The sequence below is a fragment of the Catharus ustulatus genome, chromosome 12 (assembly GCF_009819885.2).
Source record: "Catharus ustulatus isolate bCatUst1 chromosome 12, bCatUst1.pri.v2, whole genome shotgun sequence".
Classification (NCBI taxonomy): domain Eukaryota; kingdom Metazoa; phylum Chordata; class Aves; order Passeriformes; family Turdidae; genus Catharus; species Catharus ustulatus.
Window position 1 is genome coordinate 10,650,237 of NC_046232.1, and position 15,698 is coordinate 10,665,934.

Sequence of the window (15,698 nt, forward strand, 5' to 3'; positions counted from 1 at the left end):
AAGAGACAGTAAGTTTGTTACAAACTTTTAAACCAAGTTGGTCCCACAAAAGTAGACTCTCCCCCTTCTACTTCCTGAAGAAAGTTCTAGAAGTTCTTACCATCACATTTTTGTGTTACTTCATTAAACTTGTGTCCAGCTGGGCATTTGCACTCAAAAGATCCAACGGTATTAATGCAATTTCCCCCTTGACAGATCCCAGGGATGGCTTGGCATTCATCCACATCTATGATATAAAAAAGGAAAAAACACCCACTTTTATTTCATTTCTCAAGAACAGCCATAATAATTTGTCTACACAGAAATTAAATATGCCTAAATCCATTCTTCACCCATCATAATATTATGATACTTGCTTGGGAAGACAGACATTAATTTTGTAATTGCTCTATGCAAAGTATGATTAAGTACAGTACTCTAAATATTTTCTGCAAGAAATCACATGGTTATTATTGTTACAGACATTAAATATCTAACTGCTATTGCTTTGTTTTTCCAAAACATCTGGGGAATGGTGTGCAGAAAACACAGCCTGCCAGAACTCAAGTTTCTTTGAAGTGTCTGAAGTTGGTCACCCAAAATCACTTGCCCCCTCGAAAATCTTGGCAACTCCATGGAGTGCTCAGGCCACCAGCACAGAGGAGCAGTTGTAGGGTGCATGGAGGGGGCCTCATGGACAGGCACAGCAACTGCAGAGTCATTTCTGGTGGAAATTATTAACTTGACACTCCAGCAAGATCAGCACCAATGACATTAGAGTGTGGTTAGGATTTGACTCAAAAACTTTCATAGTCATAATTAATGCCTCAGGAGCAATTATTAATGAGCTGCTTAGACACACATAAATTTGAGGGGTTTTTCCCTTTTATTTTTCTTTCTTTGCTTTTCATTTTTTTCACCGAGGGAAATGAAATAACAAAGATGATATCACAGGCTAGGTAGTAAGCTCAAGACAAACATTTTCAAGAGGCCCCAGTTTCTGGCCTCACAATTATCCTAGCACAACAACATGTGTGTCGTCACTTAGCTGCAGAAGTGTTGCTATGGCTTAGTAACAGCTACAGAAAAGAGGCTGAAGGAGGAGGAGGAGGAGTGGCACTGCAATAGGACACTGGGGAAGTCTGGCTCACAGTCCCCAGGGGCTGCCCTGTCTCTGCTGCTCAGGAATTCCTTCAGGAACACAGAGCATTCCACTCTCCAATCCAAATACTCATCCTTCCCCCATCTCCTAAGCTGCTGCTGCTAAAAACTGGTTGCTGGAGTTCCTGGGCTTCACATTGACACAGGTTTCAACGCAGGGACAACAAGCTGAAGGAGATGGTGCCTTCAAATCTCTGTAAATCCCAGAGAGACAGTTGTAGCATGTCTTGAAGTTTGAAAAACAAAGTATTATGTCTGTGCAAAAGGCTAAGAGGCAATTTTCCTGGGAGCCACAAGTAGGAAGTCTCAGGAACACCAAGGAGCAGATCTGCACCACATGGCAGTGTTGTGTTAAGATCCCAGGTGAACCAATCCAAGTCAGGGGTGCAGCAGCAGTGGCAGAGCAGAGCTGTCCCTGAGGGAACTGCTGTGCTGGGAGGTCACAGATCCAGCACAGCCTCAGCAGCCACACTGCTGCTGGGACTCCAGCTACAGCAATGGGCTGTGCTTAACAACAGCAAAGAGCCAGACTTCATGGCACTGTACTGACTTAAAAAAAACTCAAAAACTAAAGAAACAGAAGTCATGCCTCTGAGTCATGATGTCTGTTTCAAAATCCCACCTTTTGGCTTTATTTTTCTTCTTTGTATCTTTAAAAATCTCAGCTTTGATATTAATTTAACTTTCAGCCAAAGTCGAACTTTCGGCAGTAATATTCTATTTACTTTTGAAAATAACCTTGCCCTCACTATTTCTTCACTTTTTTTTACTTCTCCACACAATAATAATCATTCCTTTTTCTCTCCAAAGAACCTGGATTTTATTTAACCTGTTTTCCTTTATTTAGACTGAATATGGATGTGAAATCCCTGAAATGTCTTCAGTCTGAATGGATGTTATCTGATTTCAAAAGGATTTAGTACAATTGCATGGAAAAAAAGCTAATTCCATATGTAATTCCATAAAAGATCCATTGAAATTGCAAACACAATACTTAAGAAGGGAAGACTGGAAAATACAAGTCAAACATACTGGGTCAAAACTGTGTTGGCACCACATACAGATCAGCATCGATGTAGCTGCTTGCTAAGAAATGTGCAGTAAGCAGAAGTATCCTTATTCCAAACTGCACAAACCCACTGGAGAGTTCACTGCAGCTTTCCCATGACACAAACAAGAGGGATATAACTAGGTGTGGCATAAATTCAGGGGTGTGGGCCACATATTTATGTACATAAGCTTTCAAAAGTGTCCGGAGCGTCGGTTCAGATTCCTGCACATTTTAGTCCTGACCTTTACAGTGAGAGGGGGAACAGAATCACTGAGGTTAAAAAATGAGCACATCATGCAGTGCCCACAGCCATGTTGTCCATCTTGAAGTTCATCATGTCTGTCTGCAGGCACCAGTCATGACTTGGCCTGTGACAGAGGGTATCTACATTTTTAATGCAATGGAATGCCTTGAAGTCCTTTCATAGGAATTTCATGATTATATAAAATTACTCATAGATTTATAATCCTTATCTTCCCAATTTTCAAAAATATTGTAACTTATTAGAAAACGTTAGACAGATTAGAATAAACTAGCCCCAAAGATATGGTGCTGGGAATGTATAATCCACATCAGTTTAATACATAGCTGCCCCTGTTAACTTTCTCCTGTTTCCTGTCAGACATCCAGACAATAAAAGAATTTATACAGCTGGAAGTATTAGAATAAAAGCCAAAAGCAGTGTAAGGACTTTCTATGGTAAGGCATGCTCTGAGAGAAGTAAGCAACATCTGGGTGGATTTTATGATTTGAAACAAATGCAAATACATTTCCAAAATTGTGTAAAATATATAATAAGGCATTACAAACGGCACTTTTCTCCAGGTCAAAGCAGTGTAGCTTAGGAGATAAGCCATCCACGATGAATCCAAACTACACAACCTTTAGCTAAAAAATCTCACACCAGATAACTGGGGCATTATTGCCACAGATTGATGTTTGCATGTTTTGAGTGCTCTCTGAAACAGAACAAATTCCTCCAAGGAATGATCAAGTGGTACACTCAGAAAAACACCATTACAGCACCAAGGGAAAGCACTGCTGGCAGTGAGAAATTCACTAAGATGCTGGCTGCTCTCACATGACCTGAGTTACTAATGTACTCACTTGAACATCAGGCACTCACTGAATCATGAAGTAATGCATCTGACAGTGTTTTTCCATTCTTCACACATATAGCTGAGAATGGCTTAGGACAGGTTATTCACAGCAGTGTAACTCAATTAAGATTAATCCAGTAACAATTTCAGCAGCTTTTGGGGAAGCTTTGCTGCTAACTTACCTTGACAGGCCCCGGTTCGGATGTTGGGGATGAAGCCTCGGCGGCAGGGATGCGGCTGGGCAGGACACATTTCACAGGGGTGGCCCCACGCTCTCCCAACAGTTGCACAGCACAGGGTTTTTGTGCAGACAATTCCGCTGAGCTGGCCCTGGCACATCTGGTTGGTTACCAAAGTGAAGCAAGGGCCGGTCCTGTAATCTGTGCCAAAAACAGGAAACCTGATCAGCATCACAATAAAAATACACACCAAACTTTTCATAAAGCAATATAAAAGCACATTTATGCAATTCTTTTTCACACAAATTGCCCACCAACCCAACAACTTACATTTGAAGTGTTGGACAGATAATTTTTTTTTTCTCTCTCTTTAATTAAAATTCACTGAAAACAAACTGTGACTATTTTATCAGGAATGTCATATCTGTAGGTCCCCTTTGCTGCTTTGTTTAATCCCTCATAATATTCTTCCCAGGGTTTTTTCATAATTTTCTTTTAAATAGTCAGTGCGTTATTTAAAAGAATACTGATGAAAGAGTTAAGATATGTTTATTTCCACAAGTTGTCCTCAAATGAGGTTCAATGGAAGCGAATAGCGACTACAGGAAGTTTTCTGAGGACAGTTTTTCCTGCTATTCAGGTGTATACTGTACCAGATACATGGGCAAGCTTTGCCCACAGCTGAATGGAGGGCATGTGGAACACATCTGCTTTGATTTGTTTATGGTAGGACAGGCTACAGCCAACAGACAGAATCAAACTAAGATGTTAATAAAAAACTAGTAGGCTTCATTTGTTCCATCCTCCAAGGGCAATAACCAAACAGTGGTACTGCCAACTCCTGCTGTCTCCTGCACATCTGGGGTGTGCACTCCAGTCAATTCTTCGCAAGCAACTCTAAAATGCTTTTTTTGTTATGGTTTATCAGGACAGAGTCCAGCATCCTGTAAACACAGCCAGCAAATGATGAACCTGTTGTTTGTTTGTACTGAAGTAGTTACCAGATACCTCAGCCAAGGTCACTAAGTAATCCACACTGCCTAGAGCCATGTCATTTAAATTCCTCCAATTTTCATGCCACATCCAAATTTTGTTAAGAATAATGTGTTTTCACTAAACAATTGCTAAAAAGTGTTAAAGAGGGTAGAAATGAGAATGGATGTATTTCCCATCTGCTCTATCTCCCCACACCAGATGCAACCTGAAGCCTATCATTTAATCAATATTCATCCCAACCAGAGATGTCCATACACTGCAATTCTGATAATTAATCAAGGCATTCTGATACAATTAATAAAATAGCTTACAGAAATCCCATATGGTAAACAATAAGGCTATATTGCTACTGTTATCTTCATCAATTAACATGATGATATCAAAAGGATATTGAGTTAGATCAAAGGACCTTTCTCTGAACTCCTGCTAAACAACACTAAATACCATTTATTCTTCATTAACTATGTATCACTCCAATAACTGCCATTCTATCTTTTGTCTGTTTAACACACCTATAATCACCCAGATGATCTCTCTTCCTTTAAAAATACTGGATCAACAACAACTTTCAGCCTCTGGAAATTTGTCTTGTATTTCCAGCTCTATGGAGAATTAACCTGCGAGAACTCATTAGATATTTTCATGCTCCCTGGTTAGCTGGACTAACTGTATAAAAATATGCAAATCCAATTCCTGCTATTCCATTTCAGCCTTAAAGGTTATCAGATTTCAAGTATAAAATTCCTGTCCTATCCCCTCCAAACAGTACAACTACATTTACCAAACACTTCTGACACCCTTCTCCAGCAATTCCATCAGCCTCATCTTGAAACGAGTCAAAATCTCTGATAACATCTCTCTTGCCCTTGATTACTTAATTCCTTATTATCCTCTTAACTTTTTTTGGTTTGGTATTTCTTATCATGCCCCTTCATTTCCCACATGAATTTTCTACACTACAGCTTCTATTAAGCTCTTCCCTATCTAAAGCTTTTTTGTAACAGCTTTAATTTTCCCAGGCTTGTTTTGCTTTTGTCAAAACCTACATTGCCTTCTTTCTCATTCCTCATTCTAGAAATGCAGCTTTGGAAGTACGCAGTACAAACCCAAATATTACCAGGTTTATCTTATTCCTTCAACACAGAAATTAATACAAATAAATCATTATCAATTATACCTATCAAATAAAAAAATATTATTTCCTAGATTGATCTTTCATACTTGATCAAAATAAGAATACGTGCTTTACTATACACAAAACTCCCAATGTTGTAACTCCAAATATTAAAACGAGAGACAACAATTTCATTAGAAATGCCATCATTTTGTGTTGGCAACAGGAAATCTTCCGAGTACCTCCCCAGAATGAAATCCCCCATTGTAGATTGTCCCTCTGCTGTTTATATATAGATGGGTTAAAAAGGAGTCATTTTGTTCTCCATCGCAGCGGGAGCACGCGTCAGACAGTAGTGAATAACCCATCTTGTGTTTTATGCCAGGATATGAATGGATCAGCATTTACAATTGTTTGCTTTCAAGCTATAAATGACCTAGCAGTGGTTAATATGTCTTAGAAATATGGTGAACCCAATGAAGTTAACTCCATAATCATGCAAATCTTTCCACAAGGTCTCAGTAACAAGATGTGGGTCAAATATGCACTCAAACCCAAACAAGTCCAGCTCCTATTTGTTATTATTCAAGTTCATGACACTTTAGTATGGCGAATTACAGACTCTATTTTCACTAAATATATTGTCTTGACAAATTTTATTCTTAATACTCAGTTTTCCTCTAAATACAGCTTTCCTTCTATTTTCTCAAATACAGTCTTCTACATTTTCACAAGTAAGATTTTTTCTTCTCTGTTCTTAATGAAAGAGTCTAAAATTCAGAAAATCCATATGAAAAAGATCATTTGAATGTACACGCCAGCCTAAGGCCATAGAGGAATCCACACATCAATCCATTTTTTTATACAGAGCCCAAATAAAAAGAACTTTAAAACTGATACGTTTTAAATAGTGAGTTTAAGATTTTTTTTAGTTATTACAAGATGAAGACCTATGAGTAGAAAATGAGATTCTACTAACACGGTGACAAAACGAAAACAGGATATGAGCTTAAACCCCAATGTTTATTTTGTAGCATGGAAGTTTCATTATACATTCGTGTCATTTGTGATTATTCAAACTACTTCAATAAGTAAAGCTCAATCACAAGGTGCCAGTGACCAGTCAGGAGCTGGAAAGAGAGAAAGAAGGAAAATACATCCAGAAAAGCTATTATACAATTTGTATGGATTGTTGGGTTTTTTTCCTCAGGGATAACTTCAATTTACTGAAGAATATTGAGGATTGAAATTATTTTAATAAAATTATTTAAGACGTGCGACCGGTAATTCAAATCTTTTGAGGTACTTCTAATGCAAATTTCAGCATGTGCAAGTGGTCTTCAGTAAGGCAGTAGCCACCATGATCTAACACTTTTTTCTGCTTCTTCACATACTTCTTAGCTATTTTGATAAGGAATAATTCTACAGGGATCTTCAGACAACTCAGAAGATGCTAGAAACTGTAAAACCACATTGAGTTTACAAAGAGCAAGAGGGCACCAGTTTACACCACACAACGATTCAGCTTATGATTTCCACAGGAAAGAATCAAGTTGCATTTTGATCTAGAGCTCATTTCTGTTTCAGTCAGAACCATCAAATAATTTTAGTTATCTTCTCAAAAGATCCTTTATATTCCTAAGAGCAGCAGATAGGCTGCAGAAATATGTAGTCCTGGCAGGCTTTGATCAAAACCGAGAACAGCAATAAATAACGTTAATTGTTCCAAGTAATTCTGGACAGCACCAAAGAGACTGCAAGCACCAGGATAGTGCAAGACTTCTGACACCAGACACACATCTCAAGCTCCTAGTTCACAATAACTTCTGCTGAGTTTCAAGCACAACGTAGTTTTTAACATTAGAATAAAGTTTAAAAATGTTGCAAATTAATGGAATCTGGATAAACAATTATGCTAGTGCAAGAAGGCTGGATAAAATTTGGTCGCTCTGTCCTCTAGGATTCACTATAAATATCCTAAAAAGAATTCTTGATGTTTCAAATTAACAGCCTGATTTTGCAAACTGATAACCAACTGTTAAGGGAAGCTGACAGACTCTCTCACCTTTCTTAAAATAAATGAAAACTGAATGAGTGCAAAGGTCAAACCATGAGACTGTAGCAAGCCAGAATTTATCCGATCACAATCAAGATCTCATTACAGAAAGCAGGAAAATGCCATCTCTTGCTATCACAGAAAAATGGCTAATGATAAAATGAGCTGTGTTTTTCCAGCTCTCCACACACAGCACGCACAGCTCACACAGGAGCTCGGGCTGCAGCACTGCCTGAGCAGCAAACACAGCCCCTCCAAGCTGTTAGCACCTCACAGGGGGAAATTCAGCATGAATTCAGCACCCCAAATACAGCCAAGACTGCTGTGCAACTGAAACCCCCTCAGCAACACAAACCAGCAACTTCCCCCTTTCTTGAGTACAGGGGGAAAGGGAAAGGGAAAGAAAGGAATATTCCATTATCACACAAATAATGAAAGAAAGGTCAGAAAGGGCTCTAAGGCAAGTGAAGTGCCTTAAAGCTGATCATTAGTACAACTTATTTTCCTGCCTAGCAGTACTTTTGTTTGGAGGCTTGTTTGGGTTCTTTCACCAGCAGGGCATAAAAGAGGGACACTGGAAGAGAGGCTGCACAGGGCAGAAACACCATCTCAACTCTGCACAGCAGCTCAGCACTGCCCAGGTGCGACCCACTGCACTTGGCAGCCCGTGCCACTGCTCAGCCACTGCTCAGGACAGGGAGTCACAGTCACCTGTACCTGAGAATGCTCCTTTGGGTCCTGATCCCACACAGACAAAGAGTACACAAACGCCTATACTGTCAATGGAAAAACACACATCCATCACTACACGTTTCACTGTACGTCAGTCATTTCACTCTCTTCACAGAAGGCAGCAGTATGTTTGAAGACAATGGAGAAAACCACAATGTGCCTCATTTCAGCAGGCATGATGTGGTGTGTCTGAAATGAGAATTTTTGCAGTGCAAGTCAAAGAATTGCAGAGCCATGGCACTGACAGAACAAAACAGCATGACCACACCGACTGTAGCACAGAGCATCACCATAGCACAGAGTTATAGAACACAAAGCTTTAACACCACAGGCTTAATTTCAAAATCAAAGTAATTCTAGCTATTTTCAGACATACTAAAATCTCCTGACAAGGACAGAGAGAACAAACAGAAGGTTCTACACACATGAACTTCATAAAAAAATTAAAGTAAACCTCTGTGTGTCACTGTACAAAGGAAATAATGAAGAGCAATCAGTTTGTAACTTCATTTTCACTTGCAAAATTTTCCTGTCAGTTGCTTGCAGGCTTGAAATTATATTGATCATGAAATGGTATTTTGCATACAAGATCTTATGACTTTTAACTGCTGGTCAGGAAAGTGAATGACCATGCTCAGGGATGACCATGGGGTAACTATCATTTACTTCCATCTTTTCTAATAGAGGACACGCCTCGCATCTCAATTCTCAGACCAAATCAAGACCAGGCCCCGACACATTTCCAAGTTAGTTCAATAAACTGAATTCCAACTATTTAAAAACATAGACACAATAAAGCTCTGTCCACAGGTGACACTGAAAGGCCAGTTGATAAATGCATCCAATCACAACACACTTTTCTTTCCACACAGGCCATTTCCTTAAATAATTACTCACTGTTAAGCACTCCTTGTCCTCTCCTCCCCCCAGCCAGACACCATTACTCACCCCAGTCAGATCCCAATGTGTCATCATTGGAAAGTACATGGCAAAGATATCAGAGTGTGTTCAGAAGGAAAGAAAACAAAACTCTGTAAATATTTAAAAACTTATTTCCTATGATGTCTGACACTTCTTACCAATGAGGTTTGGTAGGTTTGGATGTGGTATGTGAAGAAATTATCACCATGCCACTTCAGTCTGCTCCCTTCCAGTGCCAGAGATGGTTTCACATATAAGCAAGTCCATTTCCCAGCTGCTTCAGTGCACAGTGCAGCACTGAGCTCAAATAGCTGAGATTTAACACTGGCTAGTGCTAAGATGTCACTGGAACCAGGGACTCAGAGTGCAACCATTCAGGCACTGTTTCTGGCAGGGATAGAAACCTGGCACAAGAAATGTCTCAAACTACTACAGCTGTGCTGCGGACAGATCACAGCTCCAAGTTGCTTCTCATTATTTTCACAAGAGCAAAAAAATCCATGGAAGCATATCTAACACTGGTACCATAACTCTTCTGTATTATGCAGCCAGAAAGTTAGTTACTGCCTTCTATAATGCAGTCCCAGGAATATTACCCTTTAATTCATTAATCTGATGACCCCATTTCTTCATGTCTTCCTCACCTTGCTTGTTGCAAATTGTTCTCATATATTGACTTGCTGGCACACTTCAGCCTAAATTTATTTTCCATTCTGTAAGCTGCTTCACAAATCCTTTTCTCCACAGATGATCTGTTTAACACGTCTATCTAGCAAATATTACCTAGTCTTCCTAGGATACTGGTTAAAGAACAGGAGTTTGAATTAATAGCTTACTAATAATATGAGACCAACATTATCTCTTACATTTGATGCACAGAACAATTCAGGCTGACTATTTTATAAAGTATGTTGGCAATCTATTTTCCAGAACAAATATACAACTATTTTCATGCCAATTTTGTTCTTGCGACTGACCCAGTTCTCAAAGTCTGTAGCTGAAAAGTAATAACATTACAGTAATAAAATAAAAAAATAGTGTTCAAAAATTATTATTACAGAATTGGAGTGATTTGTTGCACACATTTTAATCCAACACGCAGACTAAGCATTTCACCAAAATCAAAGCCTTAGCTCTGTTGTTCCCAATTATGTGCAGCAGCAATCCAAATACAGAAAATTGTTACCACATTTTATTCTTTTCCATGATGAAGAAAACAGTAAGCAATACAGCTAAATGTAGAATAACTTCTCATTTCTGAATAGTCAGTTACCTGACAAACTCTAGCCTACCCTACTTTGCTGTATAAGTTGCAAATGACCAAGTCTTTGCAGACTTCAACTTTTCCAATTTCTTTCACAGGCTAGCAACAATTAAATAAAATTCTAACATGATTTTCATCTCCCATTTTGGTAAAAAGTAACCACCTTTGGTGACATTTATTGTCAAGGCCAGATGATTATTAGGAAGAATGGATTCTACGACAGAACTTTGCAAGTTTTACTTAAAAAGAACAAGTTGGCTGAAGTTTATCACTATTTTTTCAAAAGTATTCTTAGGAATGCCACGTTATAGAAACTCTCTTTACATAGAACTAAGTATTAACTGTGAACTAGTAAGGTAAAGACAAAGTTAGTAGATGAGCTCTGGGTATTTTTTTGGCTTCAAAAGACACTGATTAAAGTAACTAAGGCTATCCAGAAGTAGTGCGAACTGTATAAGAAAAATAGATCCTAATGACTTACAGAATATTACATGGAGTGGTATCCAAAGAGAGGGAAAATGCTTTCAGACAACACAATGCATACACTTTAAAGAGATAATGCTCATATTTAAAAAGGAGATGCAGAGGTACAATACACTAGAAATAACCTTTTCTTTTCTAAAATATAAATGCTCCTCTGCAGTGCCATGAAACAGAAAGTAATTGCAGAGCACTGGAATGAAACTCAGTCCAGAACTGAAAACTGGTTATAAATAAAAAGGGGAGGTGGGAGAGAGAAGGGGAAATGATTTTTCAGTACTCAAGCTTGGTGAAACAGAGCAGGAGCAAACATACAGCAAGAACAGAGAGAAGCCAACTTGCTTTCAGTGTGGGAAGGCAGAAAATGCAATAATGATGGTTTGGGTGTTGCAATGACATGTTAATGATACATACACAAATAGCTTTTGTGGTCCTAACAGAACTCTGAACTTCTGAAGCCCTGGCAGCTTTTTAACAAGGTGATTAGAACAACCAGAATCTTAGTCCTTTATAATAGGAATCATCAAACCTATCTGAAGTAAGCTCCCTCTTTCCCATAATCCAAAAAGAGCAGCAACTCCTGAGAAATTCCAACAGTGGAAACCTTCCACTGAATGAAAGGAAGGGGCAAACAGATTGTATTCCTGTACAGATTCTCCACATGGCAGACAGCTCCCTGGCCAAATTTCTTCAACTAGACACTCACTCAGGTTTTTGTATTCTCATACTCATGTATTTCTGTGATAAGATTTTAGTGATGACAGACTTGATATGATGTGATTTTTCTTTTTTTACTAGCCTAAAGATTTTGGAATAACTAATACGAGTCCTCTTGCATAAGGTTGTAACACAGAGTTTCATATTTTATGCAGCCAGCTAAAAAGACATGAAAAATATTTGAAAAACACTGACAACACAGAGTATTTGATTTTTACAGAAATATTTTAACAATTATTTCATTTCATGGTTGCACAATAACCCACCAAAAATCTCAGGAAGTGTTAAAAATGTAAGTCAATAATGTACAAAAATTGCTTCAGACACTAATACCTCACCTCTAACTCTATGGTGAAACACATCAACTACTTAATTGAAATACCATGCAACCCTCTGTGTTACAGGATCAGATTCCTTCCTCAATGAAACTGTGGCATCACTCTGTGTGTACACCACTGTAATCATGACCAGAATCTGGATCATTTTTGCATAACCACATCTATGGGATTTGCATTAAGACTGTGGTCCAAAAATAAACACAGCAGTAACGTGCACTATTTAACTCTGAATAAGCCTGAGGTATCTCTGTTGAAATGTTACAGAATACACGCCATAACTCTAGAATTATTGCATGTATTCAATTTCTATTACTAGAAGTTAAAAACCAAGAAGCTAAATGATCCAATCTTGATTCACAAGTTTTCAACTAAGGAAGTCTAATTTAATTAAATATATATTATACCCACCAATATTAAGTGCATGGGATGCTAATACACGTGTTTCACTACTCATTATTGTTTAAGGCCTTCTGTCATCCCTGTCTTCATTGATCACTTGGTTGAAGGAACTTTGCTTAGCACTAACGGGTGGATGTCCCCCAGAGTCAGTAAATGACCAGAATCAAGTGACTGAGGACCATCACATCTTTAATCTAAGATTACAGAAAACATTTACGACAATTGTCAATTAAACTCTTTGTAAAACCACATCAAAAGTCTGATTTTACCAAGTGAGAGAATACAGAATAATAAGTATCTTAAAAGGAAGGATGGGGAGGGGAAGAGATATCAATCCACAGACAATTCTCAAACTGAGGGTCAAGTTCTCTTCTTACTTGCATATGCAGAGGAAAAATGAGCAAAAGGTCCTTACTGACTCCTGTTAGTGATGTAATGAAGAACACTTCTCGGTTCTTTAACTTAAGGTACTAGTCAAGAACAACTGGAAGTTTTCTAACAGATTTTGAATTACCATGAGTACTCTGGATAAATAAGGGAAAGGTTTCATGCATTTACTCAAAGTGTAAGCAACTCCACATTCTTAGGATATTGTTTAACACTTTTTAAGTTTTTAATAGCATCTGTGCTGATGCCTTTGGCCTTTTCTCACTCATCACACTTGCTCTGTATACACTATTTTAGTCTAATTGATATTGCAAATCTATTTTTACCTCAGCACTGGAAACTGGCATCTCTTCTATTTGTTGAAGGGAATGACAGGTCCTAAGATTTCATTTGCCTCCACATGTGGAACAAGTCATTAAAACTTGGAAACAGCCACCAGCCTGAATGTCTTCAACAGGAACCTTCAAGAGCTAAGACAACAATCCTAGCAGGTTTTTTTTCCTCTCTGTTAGATAGAACTGCTTGGTTTTGTGGGTGCCCAGACATGACATCCAGCACAAAGCCCAGATCCCAGTTACAAGGGAAAGGTTAGACTCACTGACTTTGATGAGAGAACAACTGTTCAGTGGGGAAATCCCATTGCCTTTGACTACATGAACACCCCCTCACACAGAAAACAGCCAGTGTTTGGGGAGGAGAGACCCACCCAGCTTCAGAGGCCTCTTGCCAAAAGCTGGGCCACAGTGGTTCTACCAAAAGTGTTTATTTTTGCTGTATTTTATGTATCCAGTTGTATTTTACTGGTTATATGCTTACATCAGAATCCTGGAAACTGTTGTGTGTACTGAATGGCCCATTGCACTGATCACCATTTTGAATAATTTCTCATCACTTCTTTTAATAAACAAGGTTTCTCTCACCTTCATGCTGCATAAATCCCACCAAAGCTGATTTTTTTTCCCATGACAATCACTGAAATTTATCTGTGTAAATGCACAAAACATCTGGCATTAATGGTTTCAAATAATGGAGGCCATAAAGTGGTGCTCCAGAACATACATGAGAGCCAGTGAGAACTAGATAAGTACTTTTCATTTGGAGGATGTGGGAGAAAGGAATCAGGGGTTCAGCAAACAATCCAGGTGTCTGTGAAGAACTAACTAGTGTACTGAGAACAAACAAGCTATGGCCTATTCTTTGTAGACTACCACATACTAATGCTGATTCCATGCCCAAAATGGGAAATCCCAGTTGAAGAAGGGGGATGGTTACAGATGTATGAACATTCACTCATACTTGCACTTCTTTTATCCTCTTCCATTCAGGGTACAGATTCAAGTTGAAGTTTTGTTACACTCTGGCTACACCGAGATGCTCCAAAAGATAAGCAAATACTCAGCATAATAGGAATCACTCAGATTTAGGTCAGCAAACTGCAAGCCTCACTAACTCCCAACACAGGAATACTTAACCTTTGCATAACACTGGAGCGTTAGCCTGTCATACGACCCGAGCCTCCCTCCCTGAGCTTGCACTGCATGGTGCAGCACCCTGCCCAGCCTGGCCTAGCTACGCATCGCTGCTAATGCAGCATGATGGATGAGCAGCACTGGAATCTAAAACACATGAAAAGCACAGAGCCACAGACAACACAAGTCCTTTAAACACATTTTCCATTCTTAAAAATCATTAAAATGCATTGAACTTAAGGACAGTCTTTATAAATGTAACTGTGTTATTTATTAATAAAATAATAATTTATGTAAATTTTACAAAGCCCTCACGGGCTTTGCTTCTGTTTACAGATAAAAGTATCCGCAGAAACTGCTGCTGATCCAGCTGCCTGTCTAATACATAATACTTCACAGCCTTGCAAAATGCTGTGTATTAAAGGTTGGAAACTGCTTTTTGGCCTACTTTCTACACTGACATGCTGAAAAGGAGGGAGAGTCTTGTGGTTGAGACACTTGGCTGGGACTGAGATGACCTGGGTTCAGTTTCAGACTTTGCTACAGACTCCCAGTACATCCTTACACAAGTGACTTAATCTCCCTGTATATTAGCTCCCCACATGGAACATGGGGCTGCCAATACTTCTGGATGCTGGTGGGGCTTTTTCCTCTTTAGTCTACACAGGCTTTGGGATGCAGACTTGTATGTTTTCTGAATGATAAAGGGAGCCTCAAGCTGAGTTCAGACCTCTTGGCATTACTCTAATAAAACAGAACTTTCATGTAAAGTTTTTTGTGTTATGATTCTTCAAGGTTTTATGGTTGGTTTGGGTTTTTTTTCTTTTTTGGAGGGGGAACTGTTGTGGTGTTTTATGAGGGTTTTTAATGTTCAATTAATTGTCAGTTTCTAGAAAAAGAGAGAGGAATTTGCTCGTCGAGGAGATTTTCTGCGCTGGGTGAGTGCAACAGCAGCAGAACACATTCCACAGAGGAACTCATGCACAATCAATTAGGTCGCCTAATTAATTTTCCAACTCAATAGATGCTATGAACTTTTTTTCCAGAAATATATCTATACACATGTGTAACAGCAACCCAAAAACTTTTAAAATCTTAGAGGAGAAGGAGTGATGATATTCACTTGAAGGGAATGGGCTGCTGCATGAGAGCAATGTCCTCTCACGTGGGATTCATATTTCAGTCATGAAAGGAGAAAACACATATGGGGAGCATAAGAGTATTTTCCCATTGACAAGGTTGTGTAGTTACCATTAGGGACTGATTTGTTAATCAGTATTTAGAGTAATTTATGACATTGGTTACCCCATAACTGGGGAGAATAAAAACACATAGAGAGAAAAAGACACATTTGA

The 15,698-nt window shown here is 38.8% G+C and overlaps 1 protein-coding gene across 6 annotated transcripts in view; it reads right to left on the reverse strand.

Annotated features, from left to right (window-relative positions):
* Window positions 1-15,698, reverse strand: part of FBN1 (fibrillin 1) — a 153,389-nt gene that overhangs the window by 93,143 nt on the left and 44,548 nt on the right. For all 6 annotated transcript variants that reach the window (XM_033070192.2, XM_033070194.1, XM_033070191.1 and 3 more), the window contains exons 7-8: window positions 3,474-3,671; window positions 101-226 (exon numbers count right to left, since the gene is read on the reverse strand). In XM_033070192.2, the coding sequence (XP_032926083.1) occupies window positions 101-226; window positions 3,474-3,671 (324 nt within the window). The remainder of the gene's footprint in view (window positions 1-100; window positions 227-3,473; window positions 3,672-15,698) is intronic.